The sequence below is a fragment of the Stegodyphus dumicola genome, chromosome 10 (genome assembly GCF_044657685.1).
Source record: "Stegodyphus dumicola isolate Sdum_Otavi_A_Nest chromosome 10, ASM4465768v1".
In the NCBI taxonomy this organism is placed as follows: Eukaryota; Metazoa; Arthropoda; class Arachnida; order Araneae; family Eresidae; genus Stegodyphus; species Stegodyphus dumicola.
Window position 1 is genome coordinate 94950635 of NC_140777.1, and position 24418 is coordinate 94975052.

The 24418-nt window shown below is 29.9% G+C and overlaps 2 protein-coding genes across 4 annotated transcripts in view; one reads left to right on the forward strand and one right to left on the reverse strand.

Moving 5' to 3' along the window:
• The window catches only part of LOC118179705 (gelsolin, cytoplasmic-like), a 301004-nt gene that overhangs the window by 253974 nt on the left and 22612 nt on the right, over positions 1-24418 (forward strand). The window lies entirely within an intron of this gene.
• The window catches only part of Strump (WASH complex subunit strump), a 272405-nt gene that overhangs the window by 265 nt on the left and 247722 nt on the right, over positions 1-24418 (reverse strand). For both annotated transcript variants that reach the window (XM_085825272.1, XM_085825271.1), the window contains 7 exons: positions 21134-21308; positions 14852-14928; positions 14655-14758; positions 2554-2683; positions 1508-1604; positions 606-759; positions 40-130 (listed from right to left, as the gene is read on the reverse strand). In XM_085825272.1, coding sequence (XP_085681398.1) covers positions 40-130; positions 606-759; positions 1508-1604; positions 2554-2683; positions 14655-14758; positions 14852-14928; positions 21134-21308 — 828 coding nt within the window. The remainder of the gene's footprint in view (positions 1-39; positions 131-605; positions 760-1507; positions 1605-2553; positions 2684-14654; positions 14759-14851; positions 14929-21133; positions 21309-24418) is intronic.

Sequence of the window (24418 nt, forward strand, 5' to 3'; positions counted from 1 at the left end):
TAAGATGAAGGAAAAAATTAAGTTTGAAATTTTATATACCTTTCTAGGAAGTTGACCATATTCAACAAATTGTTCAAGATAAACAAGAGAATTTAAAATATCTGCCGGTGTCTCATTTCTGCTCGTGTCACTAAAATAAATAAATAAATATTATTTAATTACTTAAAGTTACAGTATATGCCCAGCATTGAAAGTAAAATATGCCTATTTTATACCACTCAAAATTTTTAGAATTAAAAATAGCAACTTTGACTACAGCATCAGACTACAGTCTACATAGGTATTTCTAAATATTATATTATATTATCTAATAGCTACAACGTTTTTTCCTTTTTTTTTTTTTTTTTGTTTAAGAATTTTATTTCTTTGGTTTTGATATAAAGGCTTCTATTTTTCACTCAGTTATTAACATTCTACTTGCAGAAAAATTTTCTAATTTTTTAGAATGTTAATGTATTACTTTTATGATTAGTTTTATAACAAAACAAATTAAAACAAAATTAAAAATCTGAATTTTTTAATATATTTAACAATATTAAAATTTCTTTGTCTACTTTTACTGATATTTTTAAGTAGTTTTGGGAAAATATGCAACAATTTCTCACCGAATAGTATCCATCACTGACCGAATATACTGTCCCATGTATGCTAGGAAATTATTTTTATGATCTTGATGAAACTGGTGCAGGAATGTTAACGTACCAATGACAAAAGGCAATCCATCAATTCCATCAGTAATTTTTCGGCTTATTAAGCCATCTTGGAAGAAAAAGACGAAAAATAATTATTGAAATTAAAAATACAAAATTATTCATGAAACAAAATGAGAAGTGAAATAAAGACTACTAGTTATATTTTACACAAAATTCAACTATCAAGGAAAAACATCAAAGTACAAGATCATACAAGACAACATGTGTCTGCATGCACTGGCTGGGCTCTGAATGGACTTAGATGGGATCCTTTGCCACACCCACTATATAGCCTGACATCGCTCCTTCAAACTTTGACTTTTTTCACATCTGCAGCTGCATCTTCCTGGTGCTATCTTCCATTCTGCAGAGGACGTAAAAAATGAAGTCAATCTGTTTTTAGAGTTGCAGCCACCAAGTTTCTGGGCCGAAGTCTTTGAAAAACTACCAAAATGGCAGAAAATCATAGATTTGGGTGGTGATTACTACCTGCACTAAAGATACTGCTTTCATGTTCCCCCCCCAACTTTATTAAGAACATTTTTTTGGCAGAAAACCAGATATCAAGATTATGTGTTTAAAGCCTATATAAATAAAATTTAATTTTACTTGAAATAAAAATGGATTCTGTTATTCATAACACCAAAAAAGGAATTTATTCCTTCATTTGTAAATGAAGAATAATTTCCTTTTTTGGTATTGTGAAAATAAGCATATTAAAGAAATTTTTAAAATTTCCATTCTTTTAATTCTGTAATTCATTTAAATAAAACAGTTACATCAAATATTAATTTTCAAAAAATTCATTAAATTACCAATGCTTTTTTCATATGTTAACTTTGAAAACTGGGAGGTAACAAACAGGAACATAAACAGTGACAAATGAGGTAAAGGTCTGGTTGTTATGTAGATCTGAAATAAATTAGAAAAATTAAACATTCAATACATAGCAATTCAAAAATGTAAATTGTGAAAAAATTATATATTTTTATTTAAAAAAACTAAAGTTTTTAAGAAATACAGAAGATAAGAAATTTCAGCTTAACTATCTTACTCAAATTTTACAATAGTATAATTATCAAATTAATTTTTTAACCATACATAATACATTCTAAATGATTTTTAATGTAGTATAAGAATTTTGAATTTCACAATACTTAATGTGGCATATAATAAACAATTTTCATAAAGGCACAAAAATAGTATATGATGTCTAAAAAGTGTGCATTACAAAATGAATTTTTCATTGATTTCAATTCTTCAGAACACAAAGATAATTTTTCTTTCCCAGCACATCTTCCTGCTCAATAGCAATAGCTCAAAAATGATCATTCCCTCTTGTAGAGGTTCGTTCCTGACAACTATCCACCAATGTTTAATTTTAAAAACACTGAGGTCTTTTTCAAGGCAATCAAAACCCTGACAGTATAACCTACATACAGATATTACTTTTATTAAAATATTACAGAGTTTTCTTTACTTTGACAGAATTTTGTTTTAGAACTTATGCTGGAAAAACCCACAGTAACTGTCTCAAATATAGCTTTAATTTTCTGGCCATTGCTAAATTTTCATTAAAAATATTATTCTTAATGTGTTGTATAAAAGTCTAATGACTAAGTTAGTTATTTTTAGTACTTACAATGGAAAACAAATCAAAATTTTTAATGACCACATGGTATGTGAAAATTAAAGAGGAGGGAAGAATATTGCTTTAATAATTTTAGACAATTTTCTGAACTTTTATTTAAATTAACACAATGAATTTTAATAGTATCGAATGAATATTTTGAACATAATATCTTTATTAAACAGGATAAAAACATGCATCAATCAAAGAATATACATGAAGAATTCATACTTTTGCTAAAGGGTTACAAATTCCAGCCCACTCCAAGTATGAAGATAATTCATACAACAGAGGATTATCTTCCTTAGGATAAGGTTTACTTGGATCTTTGTAATGAAGTTCAATATCAGCTAATAAAGCTCTTAAAAATAATAAAAATAAAAATTCAGACAAATTTAATCACAGACAAAACTGACAATAATAAAACTGCATACAGAAATACTCATTTGCTCTCATTTCTTTGTTAATTTCAATACAATTTTATACATTTCAAACTTGTTTTCACTATAGAGTCTACAATTAATATTAATATAATTAACCATGATTATATACAATATAACCTTGAATTATTATATCTGCGATAATTATTTTTCCACTCACACAATTTATCGTTTTTGGTCCTGAATAACGTTTTATATAAATAACAATACTTATCCAATCATCTATTGTTTTATTACACTAACTATTAACCATTTTTAAATCGCTTTCTGCCACAATACTTCCCACATGAATTGCTTTAATTTTTTTTTAAAAATTACTTTTATTATTTCCTTTTTGGATAATAAATATGACAACTTAGAAATGATTTACTACAAGCCCTCAACTCTATGTCAACATTATTTAGTTTTCAGTTTGGACCTATGGAAGAATAAAATGAAGAAATTAAAAAAGAACAGAAGATAGTGTTGAACTTTAACAAAGGCTTAACAAAGCTTTACAAGATATCCGTATGTGTATTGTGTGTATTTAATTATGGCAAAGCACACTAGGGCTATTTGCCTAAGGGGAGGGATGCCTTCGTGGAGGACTTTCTAAGGGAAACTGGCTCTTATACACGTTACACATGGGGAAAACCACGAAAACACCCATGCAGCCAGCCCGTTCGCGGGATTCAAACCTCGGACCGAACTACCAGTGTTCAGCGACTTTACCGCTCGGCCGCTGGTGGGCCTTACAAGATATCCGAGCATTTTTCTATATCAGTGTGGACACAGATACATTTGAAAAATTATTTTCCATTGAGATAAAATTTTGACAATAAGCAAAATAATGTGCTTCTTTTTTGGGGGGGAGGGGGAGAAGCAAAAAATAGTTTTTATTACATACTTTTCATGCAGAATTAATACTTCTACAGCATATATAATGAATTTATATGCCAAAATAATAACAATCTATTCCCACTAACACTATGGGTCTTTCAAATTTTCAACAGTACATAACATAATAAAATAAAAATAAAAAATATATTTTTTTTTAAATCTGAAAGGTAGCAGATTTTATATTATGCACAAACGTGCGTTCCCCCCCCCCATTTACAGACACATCATTTGGGCTAATGAGACATTGTGCTAAAAATATTTAAAAGCAGCATATATTTAGAATTTCTGATACACAGTCTCGTGCACTGTAGATAAAAATGTTTTATTCCTTAAAGTGTTGCCACTGCTTGCTTTGTAACTGTTGAATTTTTTAATCAAAAATTTGTTGAAAGTTTTACAAAATATAAAATTCACATTTCCAGGTGCCCATGTTCGGGTGAAGAACCATGTTATTCAAAATTTGATTACTCTAGGTAACATTTTTTTTCACAGGGTGATAACATTTGACAGCAACAATTTGAAAAGTTTCATTGCAACATGCCATTTTGATTCTAATAACCCTTATGGGCTAATGCCCATTTGGTCTAAAAATGACAAATCAACAGTTCAGTGTAAAATTCAATGCAACACTGAATATACAATTTAAAAGATTAAAAGAAAATAAATGTTATGGATAAATTAGAAACACACTATTTGACATATGGTTTCAAATTTTTTTCTGATACCACGTCAGAAATTTTCAATATATTCATTAATTTAAATGAGAATGATACCTGTTCAATAACTTGGTGCAATTTTTTTATGAACAGGAACAAAGTACGTGATAAATTAAAAAAAAAAATATGGCATTTTTGTTAAACTAAGCAAGAAACTAGGGTGCAATATTTAGTCACTGGTAATTTCTGAATCTATGAAACTGCATTTATGATTGAAATACTTAAATGCCCAATGTTTATAACTCCACAGTACAGGAAATTAATTTATTCAGATTTTAAAAATGTTGATTACTAATTACTGCATAACTATTTGTAAAGTTGTAAGTGACCAAAAATCTCTAATATTATCTAAAATGTCTTCAAACATGTTTTGTGTTGCAAAATATTTTAATTTGCAATTTCCTACACTTTAAGAATACTTAATCTCAGAATTACAATAAGAGAGAATTGAGATATTTTAAACCATGTACACTGCTCAAAAAAAAAAAAAAAAAAAAAAAAAGGACAGTCCTATATCTCCCGATCTACTGGGCCGATTGACAAAATTCAAATTGCGTTCTTCATGTCTCGAAAGCGCGACTTAGGATATATATTAGATTTATATATAGCACTATTCTAACATAGGTATTTTGACACAAAATCGGACTTTTTCTGAAATAACATACCAATTTTTTTACATATTTCGATTCTACGACTCAAATTATGCCTAAATATTAAATTTTGTAAAATTTGGAGCGAAATTTACGGAGAAATTCACAAATTTATGTTGGCACTTTTTTGTCAGTTTGCGCCAAGAATACTTCACTTGGCGAACTTCTTAATATATGGCAACCTAGTTTCCTTAGGAAAAAACCTCCGTTCCTTTTTTCCAAATAATATTCTTTATATTATATTTTTAATTAAAACTTATTATTTTAAGCGTTCCTTTTTTCCAAATAATATTCTTTATATTATATTTTTAATTAAAACTTATTATTTTAAGTAATTTTTTCTTTTCGAATTTCATTTTAATTGTTTAAGTTGCATGTTTTTTTTTTTTTTTTTTTTTTCCGATTAACTGTTTTAAAAATTTCTATTTACCTATTCGAACTGCGTAAATAAAGGTGCAGCGTTTATTTTTTTTTTTTTTCAAATAGTTTTCTTTATATATATTTTTCGTCATAGCTATTATTTTAGGTCATTTTTAAATTTTTATACTTTTATTTTAATTGTTTGTGTTGCATTGTCTCTTCAGATAATTGTTTTAAAATTTTCTATTTATTCCTTCGAACTGAGCATTTTAAATATATTTATTAATATCAATTTTCCAGAATTGGATTTTATTTATTTGAACTGCGTTTTTTTCGGAAGAATACTTTGTAACCCAGACTACGATGCGTTTGAAAACTGCATACTATATTAAAAGAGAAAATACAGTAAAGCACAGTTTTACACGCCTTTCAATGTTCCGTTCAGAAAAAATATATATAAATAAGAGAGATGTATAACCGATATTTTAACTTAGGATGACTTGCATACACTGCTTTAAACAGGTTTATCATTGTGCACATTGCTTTACACAATTTTATCCTACATTTGGTTTCTTAAAATGTTATTCATATTTTAGTCAAATATTTTATTTTTGAAATCGCAAGAATCAAATATCATAAGATTGAAAAGTTTTAAATTTAAAAAAATACGAATACTAAATTTTATGAAAAAATTTATTTTTCTTCTCTGTTTCTTTAAGCATTCTGAAAGTATATTGAAAAGTATCCAACTTTTTGAAACATTTTGGTGTTTCTGACAATCATTTTAAATAAAGTTATCGCCTTCCATTTCATAAACGCCCACAAACGGCCGAGCGGTAAAGTTGCTGAACACTGGTAGTTCACTCCAGGGTTCGAACCCCGGTAAACGGCCTGGTTGCATGGGCGTTTTCGAGGATTTTCTCATGTGTACCGCGTATGACAGCTGGTTTCCCTTAGAAAGTTCTTCACGAAGAATTTCGTCAGAGCCTTTATCAGTCTTTAGAGGCCAAACATTTTGAAGCTATGAGATGAAAGGAAAGACTGGTTTCATTAAAAGGTTTTGGTTTATTTTATTATGACAAAGCACACTACGGCTATCTGCCTAAGGGGAGGGATGCCTTCCTGGAGGACGTTCTAAGGGAAACTGGCTCGCATACACGTTACACATGGGGAAAACCACGAAAATGCCCATGCAGCCAGCCCGTTCGCGGGATTCGAACCTCGGACCGAACTACCAGTGTTCAGCGACTTTACCGCTCGGCCGCTGTTTCATCAGGAAGGGAAAAAAACATCTTTAAGTTACATACACATACATCACTGGATAAACTCCTGAAACTTCAAATAATTCGACTGAGGAAATCATGGGATTCACCATTTATGATACGATATGATGTTCTATAACGTAATTTACACAACCATATAGTTTAAAACCAGTCGCTCTTCACTTTAATCTGCAATGATATCGTTTTGTCTTTTCTGTTAACACAAGCTCAATTGATGGTATTTGCTGGTGTACACGTCCAAGTGTTTTCTCTTTGAACACCTAAATTCTTTGAAGTATCCTGAAAGTATATTCAAAAGCATCCAACTTTTTGAAACATCTTCAAACAAAGCCAAATTTCCCTGCAAACTTTTCCTTACTTTTCTCCCTAATTATCTTTTTTCCTTCTACAGTTATTTTCAATGCTCACACAGGAAGATTAAGTTTTTTCGATTGCTAGACTTACATAAATTTTGCATTCTTGTCAATTTTTAAAATATCAGTTTCATGAATTGCGTTTCAGCTGAAGACAGCTTTTCATTTTCTAGTCATTTTAACTATAAATGAAGTTTAAAGCGAAGTCCAAAGAATAAATATTTTAATTAAAAGATTTTTGCTAAATGACAAAGAAATAAAACAGTCCAGCAGGGTTTATTCTGTACCACAGAGTAACCCGATTCTTATATCGGCTGAAACAATCTAAATCATACTAAAGATCATGTTTTTTTATACAATCTATAAAGCGAGAGAAAAATTAGCTTCTTAAAACATGCTTTCTAAGAGAATTAATATAAAAATTTATATTTATATATATATTTTTTAAAGTTGGGACTTGAACCAAACTGTCAGACTTTTAAAGCTTATTTTACATGGTGGTTATTATTAAAGTTCCACTTTGAAATGGTCATAAAAGGAAAACTACCGGACCAAATGTTATCAAACTTGGGAATCGTGTAAAGGAGGTTATGAGAATTTATTTTCGGCGGAAAAAAAAGAGTTCAAAAACTCACCATCAGGGGAAAAAAGGCGCTGTATACAATATTGTTAAATGAAATAAGACATGAAAACATCTGTTTAAAATGTGTTTAATATTTTCCGAAACGTGTTACAAAGCATGTTCAATGTAGCGTCCAGCATTTTCCGAAAGCAAGTTAAATCATGTTACTGCATTCTCAACAGCAGCTCTTAGCATATCAGGTTTGGTTTTGGTTTGGTTTATTAGATTACGGCAAAGCACTCGAGGGCTATCTGCCTTAAGGGAGGGATGCCTTCGTGGAGGACTTTTTAAGGGAAACTGGCTCGTATACACGTTACACATAGCATATCAGGAGGAATGTTATCAGTGTATCACATTTTTCATTTCTGCCAAATTGTTTAGATTATCACCATAAACAGTGCTTTTGAGATAACCTCATAGACAAAAGTCACAGAGGTTGAGGTCTGGTGGGAAGAGGGGAAGTGTTGGCCTATAAGACGTTCATTCGTGAAATGTTGCCTAAGTAAATATGCGACACTCTTGAGGTGGTGCCCAGCCCTGCATAAAAATCGTAGTATCTAAATGCCACGTTACTTCAGTTCATGTATCACGAAACATTTTAATATTGGCTTTAAGTGAGCTGAAATCGCAGTGGTCCAGCTGTCGACTGCTCTTCAGAAAAAAATGGTTCAGTTATAAAACTAGCTGTCATTCAACAGTAAACGGTGTGAAATGACTGTTATGCAATTGAATGCAGTAGGAGAATGCAATGGAACTAGATAGATAACATGAGAGATTTCTTTGACCCAAATCGATTAAAAGCATTTTGAATCAGTATCTTCATGTTTTAGTGTTAGTGCCGAAATCAGGCTTAAAAAATTACAAATTAGCGATCTGTAAAAAAACGATTTCCAGATTGTACGCACTTCTGAGAGTGATTTGCGATCTCACATTTTCTAATCGCTAATTCGTGGTTTTCACGGACGAAATTCTCACTTACAGGGATGGCGCACTCGATATTTATCGAATTTAACGTCTTTAAATAATAATTTGCGTACTTCAAAGTTTCTTAAGGGTATACAACATATTAAACCCGTTTAACAAAAGGTTAAGTTAGATTCTGACCCATATTTCGTTTAACAATATTGCATACAGCGCCATTTCCCCCCTGCTGGTGAGGTTTCAAACTTCCTTTTTCTCGCGGAAAATAAATTCCCATGAGCTCTTTTACACGATTTCCAAGTTTGATAACATTTGATCCAGTAGTTTTCCTTTTATGACCGTTTCAATGTGGAACTTTAATTATAATCACTCTGTATATTATTAAATTTTAATTTGAAGCTATGCGTTATATGTATACCATGCGTAAAATTTTCGCTTTTATGGAAAAATAAAAAATCGAAGCAAATATACTTAGTATAATGGACCAAAACTGAAAACATTTCCCCTCCCTCCGAAAATAAAATATTGAAATTTCGAACTTGAATTTACTGGGTTATCGAAATATTTAATTTGACTTATCTTCTAAGTCCTAGTTCCGACAACAATTCCGTCAAAAATTCCGAATTACTTAAGCTAAAGTTAAAGATTTAGTATATATTCACTGTATGTTAATAAAGTGATCAGAGTGTAATAAAAATAGATTATAGAATTTACGCTGATGTAACTTTTTGTCTGACTGCACAACATGTAATGGAAGAGAAGGTTTGTAGAGATCTGTTTTCTACATGCCTCTAAAAGTAGATGTCATATTAATTTTGTCTCTTCAATGTCAAAAAACTTTCCTTTGAGAGGCAACTTTAGTTTTTGAGAAAGAAAAAAAATCACAAGAAGACAAATTTGAAGAACATGCAGGACGATTGAATATACATACTTATTTTCCGAACACAAGCGGTTCTCCGACTGGTTATTGAATAATGAAAAGATGCATTGTCATGCAATACAAAACATTTGGAATACGTTTTCTGGCTGAATAACATAAGATTAAAAGTCATCTGCTTAATTCACATCCATTTACAAGTCAACTACTCGGGCAATTGCAGAATCGTTTTGATCCTGAGCTTATAAAACAAAACTAATATCTTTGGATTTAAACACTTCTTTAATCTTCCGAGAACGTTCCTTCTTTAGCTCATATTCCAAGAATATTAATTGAATACTTATTAATAATTATTGCCAAAGAAATTGAATATTCATTTGCACTACGGCTTGGTAGTTTACTAACGAGTTAACAAAACTTAAATTCTGCTTTTTGTGTCAAAGAATACAACAATATTTTAAATATTTACAAATAAAATATTAAATTGGAGATTTAATTGGAGTCTCATTAGTTGCCTAGCATTTGAAAAAGAAAAGATTGTTAAATACTAATTGTTTGCTGCTCAGTCTAACCCAGGCTGCATGGTTGGTTTTCGTAGTTTTTTAGGTTCTCTTTACAAAGATTCTCTATGAAAGCATCTTAATCAAATAGCTCCCATGTTCTTTCTATGTTCAAATAACCAACTAACCTAGTTTAAGTGCGATTTCCAAGTGAAGTTACTAGTAAAATCCGAATACTCATTAAAAATCATGTAGCTAGCCAATCGGGAGTAACATGAAAGATACGGAACCAATAATTGAAATGTTGTTACGGTACGCTGTTTCTTAACTTAGATGTTCATTCCTTAATTAAATAGCCCACCAACAGCCGAGCGGTAAAGACGCTGAACACTGGTAGTTCGGTTCGAGATTCGAATCCCGCGAACGGGCTGGCCGCATGGGCGGTTTCGTGGTTTTCCACATGTGTAACGTGTATACGAGCCAGTTTCCCTTAGAAAGTCCTCCACGAAGGCATCCCTCCCTTTAGGCAGATAGCCCTCGTGTGCTTTGCCATAATTAAATAATCCAATTCAATCCTTAATTAAATGTAATTGATTTGTAAATTCTACTAGAACTGACGGTAAGAATTGAAGTGGAAATAAGTAATATGGTGTGCAATCTTGATTAATATAAAATTAAAAATATTTGCATAGAAAAATGTTGGCATTCAGACAGAAAGTTTTTTGAAATATTTGCAATTACTTTATAAGAAGGATTTATTAATAACAGTAATAATTACTTATTATATTACTGATGATTAGGATTCAGTTCTTGACAATTACATTCTAAATTAGAATTTTAAGGATATAATGAAAATACGCTACGCACAAAAATACATTTTAGGAAAAAAATGAGTTGATTTTTTATGTTTTAAAACTTCTTAAATTCATTTAGTAAACATCGTATCCTCGTTGTTTATTGAATCCAGAATGTTGGTGTCGTTTATATAATTATTCTTACTTGTCCACAGAATCTGCTGACTTATCCAGCCATTAAGTAGCTGCAGATCATTTCTACATAACCATTGAACTCATTAATTCAGTCTCTAGAGGGTTGTATGTTTATATCATAATTGATATAAAATGATTATTCTAAATATTATGTTTCTATAAAAATATATTGTGCTTTAAAAATATGGATAATAGTATCAGCCGCTCTTTCAGCCACTTCAAAAGCAACAGTTTGTTTAGAAATAAATTATGCAGTTAATGTCATAAAATTCAAATAAATATCAAACGAAAATTCTCAGTTTTAGACAATTCGATTTAAACGAAGTAAAGTAGCAGACGATAAAACGCCGAAGGTAAAAATTTACTCTTACAAAAACTTACTCTTAAATTTTAAAAAAAAAGAAAAGATACGAGAGAAATTAAAAAAAAATAGTTAAAAATTTGAATAACATCATCTATAATTTAAAAAAATAGCCTTTCATATAGTATTAATAAATATTTATTACGCATCATTGAGGGAAAAAATGTCATATAATTAATTCTCCGTAAAATTTTACTTGAAGTTTAAGGTTAAAAATAGCTGTGGCAATTCAGTGTAACAAAAATCCATAGACCACATTTGGCGTTATTATCGCTCAAAAAAAAAGGTGCCAAATTTCAAAACGCGAAATTATGTAAATTCCGTGTATATCTTAGAACATTTTGAGTAAAAAAGTCTAAATTTTTGCAGATATGCTTAAAAATACACCTACTTTAAGATGATGGTAAAAATTTTATAGGTTATAATTCAAATTTTTTTTCGAAAAATCTATAGAAATTATTTAAAAATAAAAATTTCAAAAATAAAACGCAAAAAATGGGTAAATTTTATTTGGAATGAACCAAAATTTTGAAATGTGAGAGAAAAAATCAAAAAAGTTTAATAAAAAAAAAAGAGATATTAATAAATATTTGCCAAATTCAATTAACATTGAGGAGCTAAAATTTTGAGGGCTAATATTTTAAAAACTATTCGTACGATTTTTACAAAACTTGGTATTCTGGTATAATTTGAGTCATAGAATCGAAATATGTAAAAAAATTGGTATGTTATTTCAGAAAAAGTCCGATTTTTGTGTCAAAATACCTATGTTAGAATAGTACTATATATAAATCTAATATATATCCTAAGTCGCGCTTTCGAGACATGAAAAACGTAGTTTGAATTTTGTCAATCGCCCCAGTAGAACGGGAGATATAGCACTGTCCCATTTTTTTTTTGAGCAGTGTACCTTTAGTAAACTTTTTTTATTATATAATGTTAAACATCATCATTATTTAATGTTTCAGTTTATCATTATGTAATTAAAAAAGTTCATTTATATGCAAAATAGCTGAATAATTTCATACTTTATATTGAGAATGGCAGGATTTTCCTTTACCTTAAAATCACTTACAGCTCTTTTTTCAGATGGGGATGGGGGGGGCTGATTAATTTTTGATTTTCATGATTAAAATTTTATATCAACAATGGCAATATGCAAAAATTGGCTTGTTTGAAATATATGATAAATGAGCACTACTGAACCCAAGTTTTTATATACAGTCAAAAGTCGTTAATTCGGACACCCATAATTCGGAATGATCTATAATCCGGACCTCAAAACTAAAAACTTCCTGCGCATGCGCCGCGTTGACACATGCGCATAGGCGCTTACGCGCGTGCGTAAGACCTTTTACTACTGCGCATATGAGTGTGCGCAAGTGCAGAATACGTTTTCGCGTGCGCGTTTTATGTATAATGGACGTATAAGCTAAAATTATCTAATTATCTATTTCAGTTAATGTTGATGATTGCGTTGTTCCTTAATTTTCGAATTGGATTCGGCTTATTATTTTTTGCAGACTGTAAGAGCAATTTTATAAAAGTAAGCTTAAACTTTCGATTATATCAAATAGAATTTCCGATATATATTTGTTAATATGTAAAGGATCTAAAGCGAAAGTATGTTTTGAAATCCGAAATCTGTTTATCAATTTCACGCTGCTCGGCGGGAGGAACGGCGGGCGCGTAATGAATTGGAAGTTATCTGTCAGCACTATCCTTATCTTCAGGGCAGATGTTTTTATTTTATTTGGCTTATAATTGAAGATCACATGTTTTATTTTATTTGGCTTATAATTCCTTACCAAATGTAGTATTTCATTTCAATATGCTCCGTCTTTGATATGATTTAAAACAAGTTCCTCGTCATTATAATTCGCTTCCGATAGCGAAGAAAAGTAACAGAGGTTATTGAAAACGAAAAAATTTCGATTGAAGAATTAGTCGGTGTTCTTGACACAGCAATTATAGGACTTGAACAGCGGAACTTTGTAACTGAACAAGAAATTATGTCTGTTTAATAGAATTAAAGAGAAAGTATTATCACATGAAACGAAGCAAAACTTAAACAACTTACATTGAAAGAAATGTTTATTTAAGTAAACAAATAAATATTAAGCTTTTTCTTTTTGTAAATTTTGATACCCTTTAGATCATAATTGTTCTTTATTTCATAAATTACGGTTTCATATTTTTAATTTTAGAATTTCTGCATGCCATCCTACGAGATTTAAACTGATGATCTATAATCCGGAAAAATCGATAATCCGGAATCACCGAAGTCCCGACGAGTCCGGATTAACGACTTTTGACTGTATAAAATTTTAATTAATTAATTTTAATTGGTTTTGTGTTGAGAAACAGTTTATTTGAAATATAAAATTATAGCTCTTATCTTAACAGATTAACTAAATTGGTGACTTTCTATCTCTTGCCAACATGATAGTCATAAGCACATAAATTGCCATTAATCATCTTACACCAACTACTAATAAAATTTTGTCATTCATGCACAGAATGCTATCTAGAAATACAGTTTCTTCATTTTTAAATATGACTCAGGGGCTATTGTTACATATGCTTTAAGGCAGTCTGCAATTTTGATACTGTTATTGAAATTGATCTAAAATAATGAGAAATAGAAGGGAAATACAAATTTTGGGGATAAAAAAAGTTACTTTATCCTTCAAACTAATTTGTATCATAAAAATCTAAATGAAGAATATCTATTAATAAAATTACCTCAATAAAATTACCAATAACAAAATTATCAACAACGTTAAAAAAAGTTATAAACTGCAGAGGCTAAGGACAGAACATAATCATCAGTTTCCTAGCTTTGGATAAAACGCATTTTAACTTTATATAATTTCTCCCATATGGATGCTAAAAAGCTGGTAAGCAATTAAATTTATTTTACAAAAAATTAATTTCTTCTTAATGATGAAAATCACATGACAAAACTTTTATTATTATCATAAAATTAAAAAAAAAATGTGTTTAAAGGCTTGTAGAAATTTAAAATTGAATTCAGATTAACATATTCTTCTCAATTTGGATCACTACTAACAATCACAAAATAAAAAAAGAAAATGAACAACTAATGATTAAGAAATGATAAAAAACTGGACATAGCTATAAATGAAAACATCACATGGCTCTGACTGATAAAAAGTTCCATAATTAAACCTTTTAAAACCTTATGAAAGCATTTTACACAAGAAGATATGCAAAACACTTAAAAAAAGTGTTATTCATGATACTTTTATCATTACTTACACATAATGAAAATTAATCAAATAGATATAAATTTAATTAAAAAAATAAAAAAGCTGCATAAATTATTAAATTTACAAAAATGTTTTAAAAATTAATTACTCATTTATGGCTTGCAGAGCACTAGCTAAATGCTTAGAATCAAACTTGCAGGATGTATTCAATTCATACGCAATGCGACGACGCAGAAGTTGCATTTGTCCAACCTTTAAGACAGATGAATCATAAATTTAAAACATTTATACATAGATCTAAAGCTTAAAAGTTTAAAAAAATTAATAAAAATTTTAGAAATGTACCTTCAATAAACTCTCCAGAAATCGAAGATGTTTAGAAGCTTTAGAAAGTGCAGGTCCATATGCACGACCAGGTTGGCCTGTTCAAATAGAGAAAAATATGGCTTGTTAAAATAAAAAATATGTTTAGTTAAAAAAATACACACTACAATTAAAATAGTTTTAATCTTTTCTAAATTGATAATTCAAATATATAAAAAAAATTACACCATCATCAAAATAATAATAAACATTATTTCAAGTAAACTGAGATGATAAAATTCTGAAAAAAGTCTTTAAGAAAGTTTTACACAAGGATCAAAATTTAAGTTTTAAAATTCAGCAACACCAAAAATAGTACCAATTCATGAAATATTCTTAACTTTCTTGTGAATAGTTTTTAAAGAACAAAAAATTCTTCAAAATTTCTCTTGACAGCAGCATTTTAAAGATAGCAAAAAAAAAAAAAAAAAAAAAAAAAAAAAAAACAAGGATTTAGGTCAAGAATTTTAAGCTATGATTCATGAGATTTGACTCAACAAGATATTGGATGAATGAATTTACATTCTTGTGATGAAGCACCACCTTCCAAAGCACTAACATGGTTTAAAAAATTCCATCATGGATATAAGAGTGATAGATTTCATGAAGGCCAAACATGAACTATCATGATGTCAAAAAACATAGGTACTGGGCAACAAATGAAAACTTTAGATCATCTTGTTATATATGGTTAAATTAAGGCTCTTTTAACAGTTCAATGATTCAAATATATTCAATTTTTACATAATAATTTGAAACTGAAGAAATTATCAAAGAATTGGATTTCATATAATTTTATTTCTTTCCTTGTTTTCCCCCCCCCTCCCAATTTTATTTATAAAAATATTATTCTTTTTAACTTGAAATTTCGAAACATTTAACCCTAGTGATTGAAATATTGTCTCTGATATTGTAACACCTGATAAAACATGGATTTTTAGCCATTAATTTGAAACAAAATAAAAGTTATCATTTGGATATTTCAAAATGAACCAAATCCTACAAAAATGATTTATGTATGAATGATTCAAATAAAATAACTTTTACATTTTTTTTTTTTTTGGTTAGTCCAAGCACACATTGCTCTGGAGACAGCAGCATAGTAAATGTTAATTAGTATACAACAGTATTTTTGTCTAATTGTGAACGCTTAAAAAAGAATGCAAAACACTGCATCATAAGAATTCAAACTAATACACAGAATCTCCAACCATGAATTATATGAAGCCTGAAATTTATTTGATCAGTTAATTCCTTTATTTGCCGATTTAGCACCCAATGATTTTTGGTTTCAGCAATCAAACACAAACAGTTACATATGTAGTTGAAATTTGTTACAAGTTCTGAATATATGTAATTAATTTTAGTGTAGTTATACATAAAATTGTGGTTTTTCTTGTAAAATGCAACGTGAATTACCTAAAAAATGTGGAGCTCCACTCGGAAAATGCTACATGGGCAAGTCCCTTTAACATCGAGGTAAATGGCTATTTGGAAAGCTAGCACTAAGCTGGCAAAGGTTTTGATGACTAATTTTTGTTGCCAAATTTAGTAAAAAATCGCTAAACTTGGCAACAATTTGGTAACATTTTGGTCCAATCCCTGTATAACTGAAACTGTTTTGATTCAGGAGTATATCTTGCGCTATGCAACTGCGTATGCCACCCAGCAATTTCGAAAATAGAAGGTACTGAAATTTCTTGGCAGCTGGGGGAAAACTATATAAGACCAGAGAGAGCACTCAATTCACTCCAGATTTGAGTTTAAGTATTTAGAGATCTATGTGCAAGCCTTCCTTTTTAGATGCACTTTACACCGCATAGTGTTTTTAGTAGTTTGAAGTTGTAACTACTGATTGTGCTCTGTCTTACTAAGAAGAGCTGTAGGAGTACTTTTGTGAAAAGTTTCATAATTGTAAAGAATTCCAGAAGCATAAATAAGAAAATTTTAATAATGAAAGAAATGAAACAATACTATTTATTGAAAAGAAAAGATAACAAAAATGAATGAAAATACAAGTTTAAAGGGAAAAAAAATAGGATTTTAATTCATTTATTAGAACGGGAAAATCATTTACGGATATAGAAAAAAAACCTGCATGAAATCTCATTCACTATATAGCAGGGGTGGCCAACCTGCGGCTCTTTGAAGGATTTATTTGCGGCTCTAGATAAATGTATTCCAGTTCCCTTTTCATTTTTGTGTTATTATATTTTAAAAAATTATTATTGTTACGTATGTGTTTCAAAATGTCTTTTAAATTATAGACAACAAATATGAGAGATTTAGTGCAAATGTTGTAACAAATTTCATTTCCGTCCATCATCTCTTGGTTTTTTTCTTAAATCCATTTGAAATTAACATAATTCAAAATGAGTTTTCCATTTCCAATAAAATTATGACCCAAAATTATCTGGAAAATTAGAATTAATAGAGATGCAAGAAGATCAAGCTCTACAATTAAAATATAAATCGACGGCGATTACTGAATTTTGGAAATTTGTACCAGAATCGAAGTATTCTGAATTAAAAAAGGCTGCTTGTCGAATTATTTTAATATTCGGAACAACGCACTTACGTGAATCATTTTATTCCACTTTAAAATTCGTGAAATCCAAACACCGATCAGTATTAACTAACCAGCATGTCAAAGAATTACTGAGAAGTGCTGTCACCAATAATTCACCAAATTTTTAAGAATTATCAAGAGAAGTAAAATAAAAGTGTTTAATTTTTAATATTTAAATTCAATACACATATTTTGTACTTTTATTTATATGACTTTAATAAATATAATTTCTGTAAAAAAATGTTTAACACCTTTTTTGCATACCTTTTAAATACGTATTTAATTGCGGCTCGCGAAAAATTTTAAATTTTGAAAAATGACTCGGACTATCAACGGAGCTTAGCCACCCCTGCTATATAGCATATTGACAAAAGGCCTTTACTTTCAAAATTGCTGATTGTAGACATTTACTTACAAAATAGTTCTACATAGTAACAAAAATGTTTTAAATACTGTAAACATTCCTTTTTTGCCATTTTCAAATCTCTCTCTCTATTTTTTTTTTTTTTTTTTAATCAATCTACAAAATTTAACTTCTCATACAGTCTTCCAGTCCCTACTTACTCTATATTCAGGAAAATTTTACACTCATCAAAAATTCATCAAGATATTCTTTCAAGACTTGGGATATTTGATGTCATTTTCAATTCGCCTTGATAAATCGGTTAATAAATAAACTACGATAATTCACGGTTGACTTTTGCCCTCTGATGAAATTCAATGATATTCTTTTGTGGTTTATTAGTGTGTAAAATTTTTAAATTTATAACTTTATTACAAATGGTATGCCAAAAGAATTTTCAAACAAGCAAGTTTTCAAATGCTAAAAATATGCTATTAATATTCTCATGAAGCTTCATTTGCTTAAAATCATTATCTAATAATCATTGAAAAATTCACTAAATTAGAAATATTTTTAAATACTGCAAATTATGCTATTAATTGGCTATAAGCCTGCACTGAAGCTTGCCAGTATTTTCTAGAACATGAATTCTCTAAGATTCTGTAAATAAGATTTGAAAAAATATTGGTCAATACTTTTTACAACAATCTGCTGAGAAATGCTTGTCATGCCATATGAAATCTTTTCTTAATTGATGTTCTTCACTTTGAATACAAGCCTTGAATGCGATCTTCAATTTTGAAACAAAATATCGAAGCCAATTTCTATCACAATGGAGTCAAACATTTTGTACAACGAGTATAAAATTTTCCTAAATATTGTATCATTTAAAATATTTTTGTAATTAAAGGTATATGTCTATGACCAACAGTTGTGAAAATGAAAGCTGGATAAGGGTTTTTAGAGAGTATAAGTAAAATTTCTGATATGTTTAATGGAAACATGCTTTCGCTTTGTAGATCCTTTGGCAGCTCCAGAATCGGAAATTCTTTTTGACATAATTGAAAGAACATGCTTTCGCTTTGTAGATCCTTTGGCAGCTCCAGAATCGGAAATTCTTTTTGACATAATTGAAAGTTCAAGCTTACTTTTATAAATTTGCTCTAACAGTCTGCAAAAAATAATAAGCCGGATCCGATTAGAAGATTAAGGAACAACGCAATCTATAACATTAACTGAAATAGATAATTACATAAATTTAGCTTAGCTTATACCGTCCATTATACATTTAACGCACATGCATAAATGTATTATGCGCATGTATAAATGCATATGCGCGTACGTAAAGATATTATGTACATGCGTAAATGCATTATTCGCAGAAAGTTTGTAGCTTTGAGGTCCGGATTATAGATCATTCCGGAGGACGTCCGGATTAAAGACTTTTGACTGTACAGCATGTCTGAGATGCTCTTGGAAGAGCAATTCCATCTCATCATCTCCTTGCGAGAACCATTCTGGAGTTGAAAACAGCCTTGCTGCAGGAGTGAGATCCACTGCCATATGGACTCCTCAACTGCCTTCTGTTCAGTATGCCCTCATGCTGTGCAGACTTGTCTGGCTGTGAGAGGGTAACACATCCCATATTACTTATTTTTCAGTTCAATATCACAATGTGGATTTTGGACATCCCTGTAATATGAGCTTTACTGATTATGATGTGTACATAAAATGACTTTTGAATGGTGCAACTCTTTATTTAAATGAATGTTCATACCTAATTTTATTTAAATCTGCCTAATAATTTTTTAAAAATTCAACATAATGTGCAAATTCTCTTAATTTTGCATGCAAGTGCAGAATTTTCCTGAAATTTCTTTCATTTCAAATACTTCATACTTTCTGATCAGAAATTTTAAAGCCCTCTTTATTCCAACAATATTCAATAACTAGTAAGGCATGCCATTTCCTAAAATTTAAATCTAAGTGTAGTGTGAATTTTTTACATGGATTGTGAATTTTTTATAGCAGAAAAAAATTAGTAAGCAAGTCAGAATCCGTGTAATTCTGTAATGTAATAAAATAAATGTTAAATAAAATATCCAACATTTCTTAGCAGCCTGGTTGTTATTCATTTATTTCTCTCAATTAAACTGGTAACTTATTGCATTAATTTATACTTCAATAAAAACTACCCCTGAAATCTTGATGCATCCTAGATGTCAATGCAAACAAAAATGATGATATTAAGCTTTTTACAACTGTGAAAACAGAACAAAAATATCATAGTCTATAAAAAAAAAAGTCTGTGCTAGAAGAAGCCTTTGAAAATCATCCATTTATATGGACAATAATCGTGGACAATAACAATAATGTGGAAACGTTATTTCTCTCAGAAAATAAAATGAAAGTATGTAAGAGTACTGCCAATTAATTATTAAGTCTAAAAGGAAATAAGACAAATGACGTGTTAGGAATAAAAACGCTTCACATTAAAATAGCAAGTCGACGAAAAATCTCACCTCACTGTAGTGCTTAGGTACAAAATTAAAACCCATGGTTATTTTTGAGAAGAAAGGCGATATCAAAATGTAACTTCCCACATGGTGTTCTCATTCATATTCACGAGAAGAGATGGATGGACGAAATTGGTGTGAAATTGTGGCTAAGAAATGTCTGGCAAAATCGTCCTGTTGCTTTAAAGAATCCAAAAAGTCTTTTAGTTCGGGACATATGTTTCATATCCCATCTAACGGCGAAGAGATTCTAGAAAGAGTATAATACAGATATTTTAGTTATTCCAGGCGAATTAACGTCATTAATTCAGCCTTTAGATGTATGTTTCAATAAACCATTCAAAGGAAATTTAAAACGGCAGTGGAATACGTGGATGTTAGAAGGTGAAAAAACATTCAGAAAAGAAGGCCATGCCAGTCTTGAAATGGTGTACGAGTGGAAGCATGAAATGAAATTAAACCTGATATAATTCAAAAGTTATTTGGAAAAAACTGCGGTAAATCTAACCATCCAGGTTGAACGTAAGATAATTATATTTATTTATGGATCAGACTAACAGTGACAGTGAAGATGAAACAGAATTCGATTATGAAATTTTTTTGTTAACCGATAATGAAAATTTTGAAGTTGACAGGTTTATGCCATTTCGTTTTAAACAGCATTTAGGTACATGTAGAAATCTAATTTTAATTTCCTTGTTCCATAATTTATATGGACATATAATATCCATTTATATGAAATAGCCACAGAATCTTAAAAGTTCAATTTTAAATATATATCTGAAAGCAAAAATTTTAAACATTTTAGAAAGAATATAAAAGGAAAAAAATTTTACCTATAAGTTTGTTGATTGGTTGCAAAGACGAATGTAGGTTTTTGAATGTCTCCTGCCACGATTTATCACCAGCAATTTGTTTTTCATAGAAGCGTATTACACTTTGAAGTTCAGTAACAATCATAAATGATAGCAGACGATCTAGACCAGTCAAACCAGGGGTTCCTACACTTTTCTAAATTTGATTACAAACATTTAGAATCATATTATATGATCACACATTATATCATACCAACCAGTATAACTTGTTGAGTACATTTTCATATATCATTTACTTTTTTATCAGATGTAAAAAAAAAACTGAACTTCTTTCGAATAAAAAGTAGTCAGCATGGCATACATTATTGTTACTACTACTACTAGTACAGTCAAAAGTCTTTAATCTGGACTTCATAATCCGGAATGATCTATAATCTGGACCTCAAAGCTACAAAATTTCTGCGCATAATGCGTTTACACATGCGCGTTTTATGTATAACGGACGGTATAAGCTAAGCTAAAATTATCTAATCATCTATTTCAGTTAATGTTACAGATTGCGTTGTTCCTTAATCTTCTAACTGGATCTGGCTTATTATTTTTTGCAGACTGTTAGAGCAATTTTATAAAAGTAAGCTTGAACTTTCGCTTATGTCAAAAAGAATTTCCGATTCTGGAGCTGCCAAAGGATCTACAAAGCGAAAGCATGTTTCGATATCCATCAAACAAAAAGTGGAATTGCTGCAAAAAATCCATAAAGGCATATCCTTTATTTCTCTAACCATTCCGAAATCTGTTTACCAATTTCACGCTGCTCTGCAGGGAGGGGGGGACGTCACGGTGCACAGTGAACTGGAAGTTGATCTGTCAGCATAATCCTTATCTTCAGGGCAGATGTTTTTATTTTATTCAGCTTATAATTCCTTACTAAATGTAGTATTTCATCTCGATGTACTACGTCTTTGATGTGATTTAAATCAAATTCCTCGTCATTATAAATATAACGAATACACATCAAATAGTTTTCTGGTTGCAATTTTCTAATTTCGACTATGCGTAATGTATGCTTTATGCATGTGCACGTTGAAAGAAATGTTTAATAAAGTAAAAAAATAAATATTAAGCTTTTTTTTTTTTTTTTTTTGTAAATTTTGATACCCTTTAGATCATAATTGCTCTTCATTTCATAAATTATGGTTTCATATTTTTAATTTTATAATTTCTGCATGCCATCTTACCAGATTTAAACTGATAATCTGTAATCCGGAAAAACTGATAATCTGGAATCGCCGTAGTCCCAACGAGTCCGGATTAAAGACTTTTGACTGTACTACTAGTACTATCTGCAGGATGGTTTTCTGATATTTATTGCCCTATGACTGATTTTCATAAATTCAAGGAGAATGTACTTTTGATGAAATTTAATGATTTATTTATGATATAATTACTCCATTTGTGTAACTTTCCATAAAAGATTTAGTTATGTAATTTTACAAAAGCAAATGTGTTTGCATATTTGTTTAATTTTCTGAATTTTTATGCATATGTATGCATTTAAATTCCATTTATTTTGAGTTGAAGGTCTAAAATTCATCATGTCATGGATAAACTAGATACTTCAAGTATTTTAAGCTAATTAATCAGTAGTAACTGTAAATAATTTTAAACTCACAAATACTCTTCTGAAGCACACCCCCCCTGGAATTCCTACTGACCCTGCTTATTTATTGTTATTTTTATGATTATATGACTTACATCAAATATTTTGAAACATTTCTGCAATATGCAATGTTTACTTTCTGAACACTTTTTCTAAAACGTTTAATTATTAAATGTTTTAAATATAACTTGGTTTCCAAAAATTAAGGGAAAAAAATTTCACAATAGCAATAAGATTTACAACAGCCTCTTAACTCTTCTTAATTTGGTTATATCCCTCTTCCAAATTAAAAATAGTGACTGCTTATAATAAACTTCTCTAAATTGCATCATTTAAGTTAATCCTTTTTTGCAGGGTTCTTGCATAATGCTAATTATGCAAGCACTTATATGATGCTTCTGCCAACAAAAATTTTTAATGTTGTAAAATGAAATAATCTCAAACAACAAATCAAGATAAAGTGAAACCATAACTGAACCACTCTTAACCGTCTGGTTCCTCATGAATCAGCTCTTATTATTAACATCTACATCATCTTTAAGACACAATAACATGCTGAATAAATACTAATTCAGAAGTCAAACAACAAAAATCAGCGTTATATTTACCACCATCGTCAGTTGCAAAACCGAGCGGTTTTGCAGCTGAGGATGGTGGTTTGGTAAAACCATCGAAACTATTCCTGTGAAAATTTTGTAAATATAATGCTGATTTTTGTTGTTTGACTTCTGAATTAGTATCTACATCATCCATATCATATATATAGAGAGAGACTTTTAGAAAACATAGCCGAAGTGTATAATGCATAATACAACTGTAAGGTTTTATTTAACTTAACCCAATTATTTTATTATTTTGGCTTTACAATAACATCTTTCAGCAGACTGCAAATTAGTTAAAATATAAATAAGCTTCTACGTTTTCTAGCATAAACTTACAAGGTGGAGTATGAAACCAAAATAAATTTCCAGAAAGTTATTATTTTGGGAATTAGCATATGAATAAAAATGACAGATACTGACCAAGTGCCTCTAATATGGAATGACTTTAAAGAATTCATTTAAACTATTATCATTTATAATTCAAATAGTCTGAATATATTTCATTACTTTAAAATTTCACCTTAAAGCAGAATCTTATTCAGGGAAGAATTATCAAAATTATTCAACTCCAATGTGTTCAATATAAAGCACATTTTTTTGATGACCACATGATACAATACTGAATGAAAGAATTTTTACTTGGATGCATTTAATCTAAAAAGCAGTTTACTTTGAGAAACTTCTGACACAATGTCCAATCAGGGTATTTACACTCTTTTGCAAAAAATTTGAAGCACCAAGAAGGACTTTTGCGATCGTGACGAAATTTGGTATGCAAAAACATCTTGATTGAACATGCAAACATGCAAATGATCAAACTTTCAAGGCAAATGAACAGGAATTGCCATAATAGTGCGCAATTCGCAAAGTATAAAACCAATAACAGAGGCGGAAAATTTATCCTTTTTTGTTGCTACCATTGCAATTCCGTAAAGAAGCAACTAAAGATGCCATTACAACGATATCGAAGACCTTACAGACAACTAAACAACTTCGAACGTGGTCGCTTTGTAGGTTGCGTAAAGCTGGATGGTCATACCATGC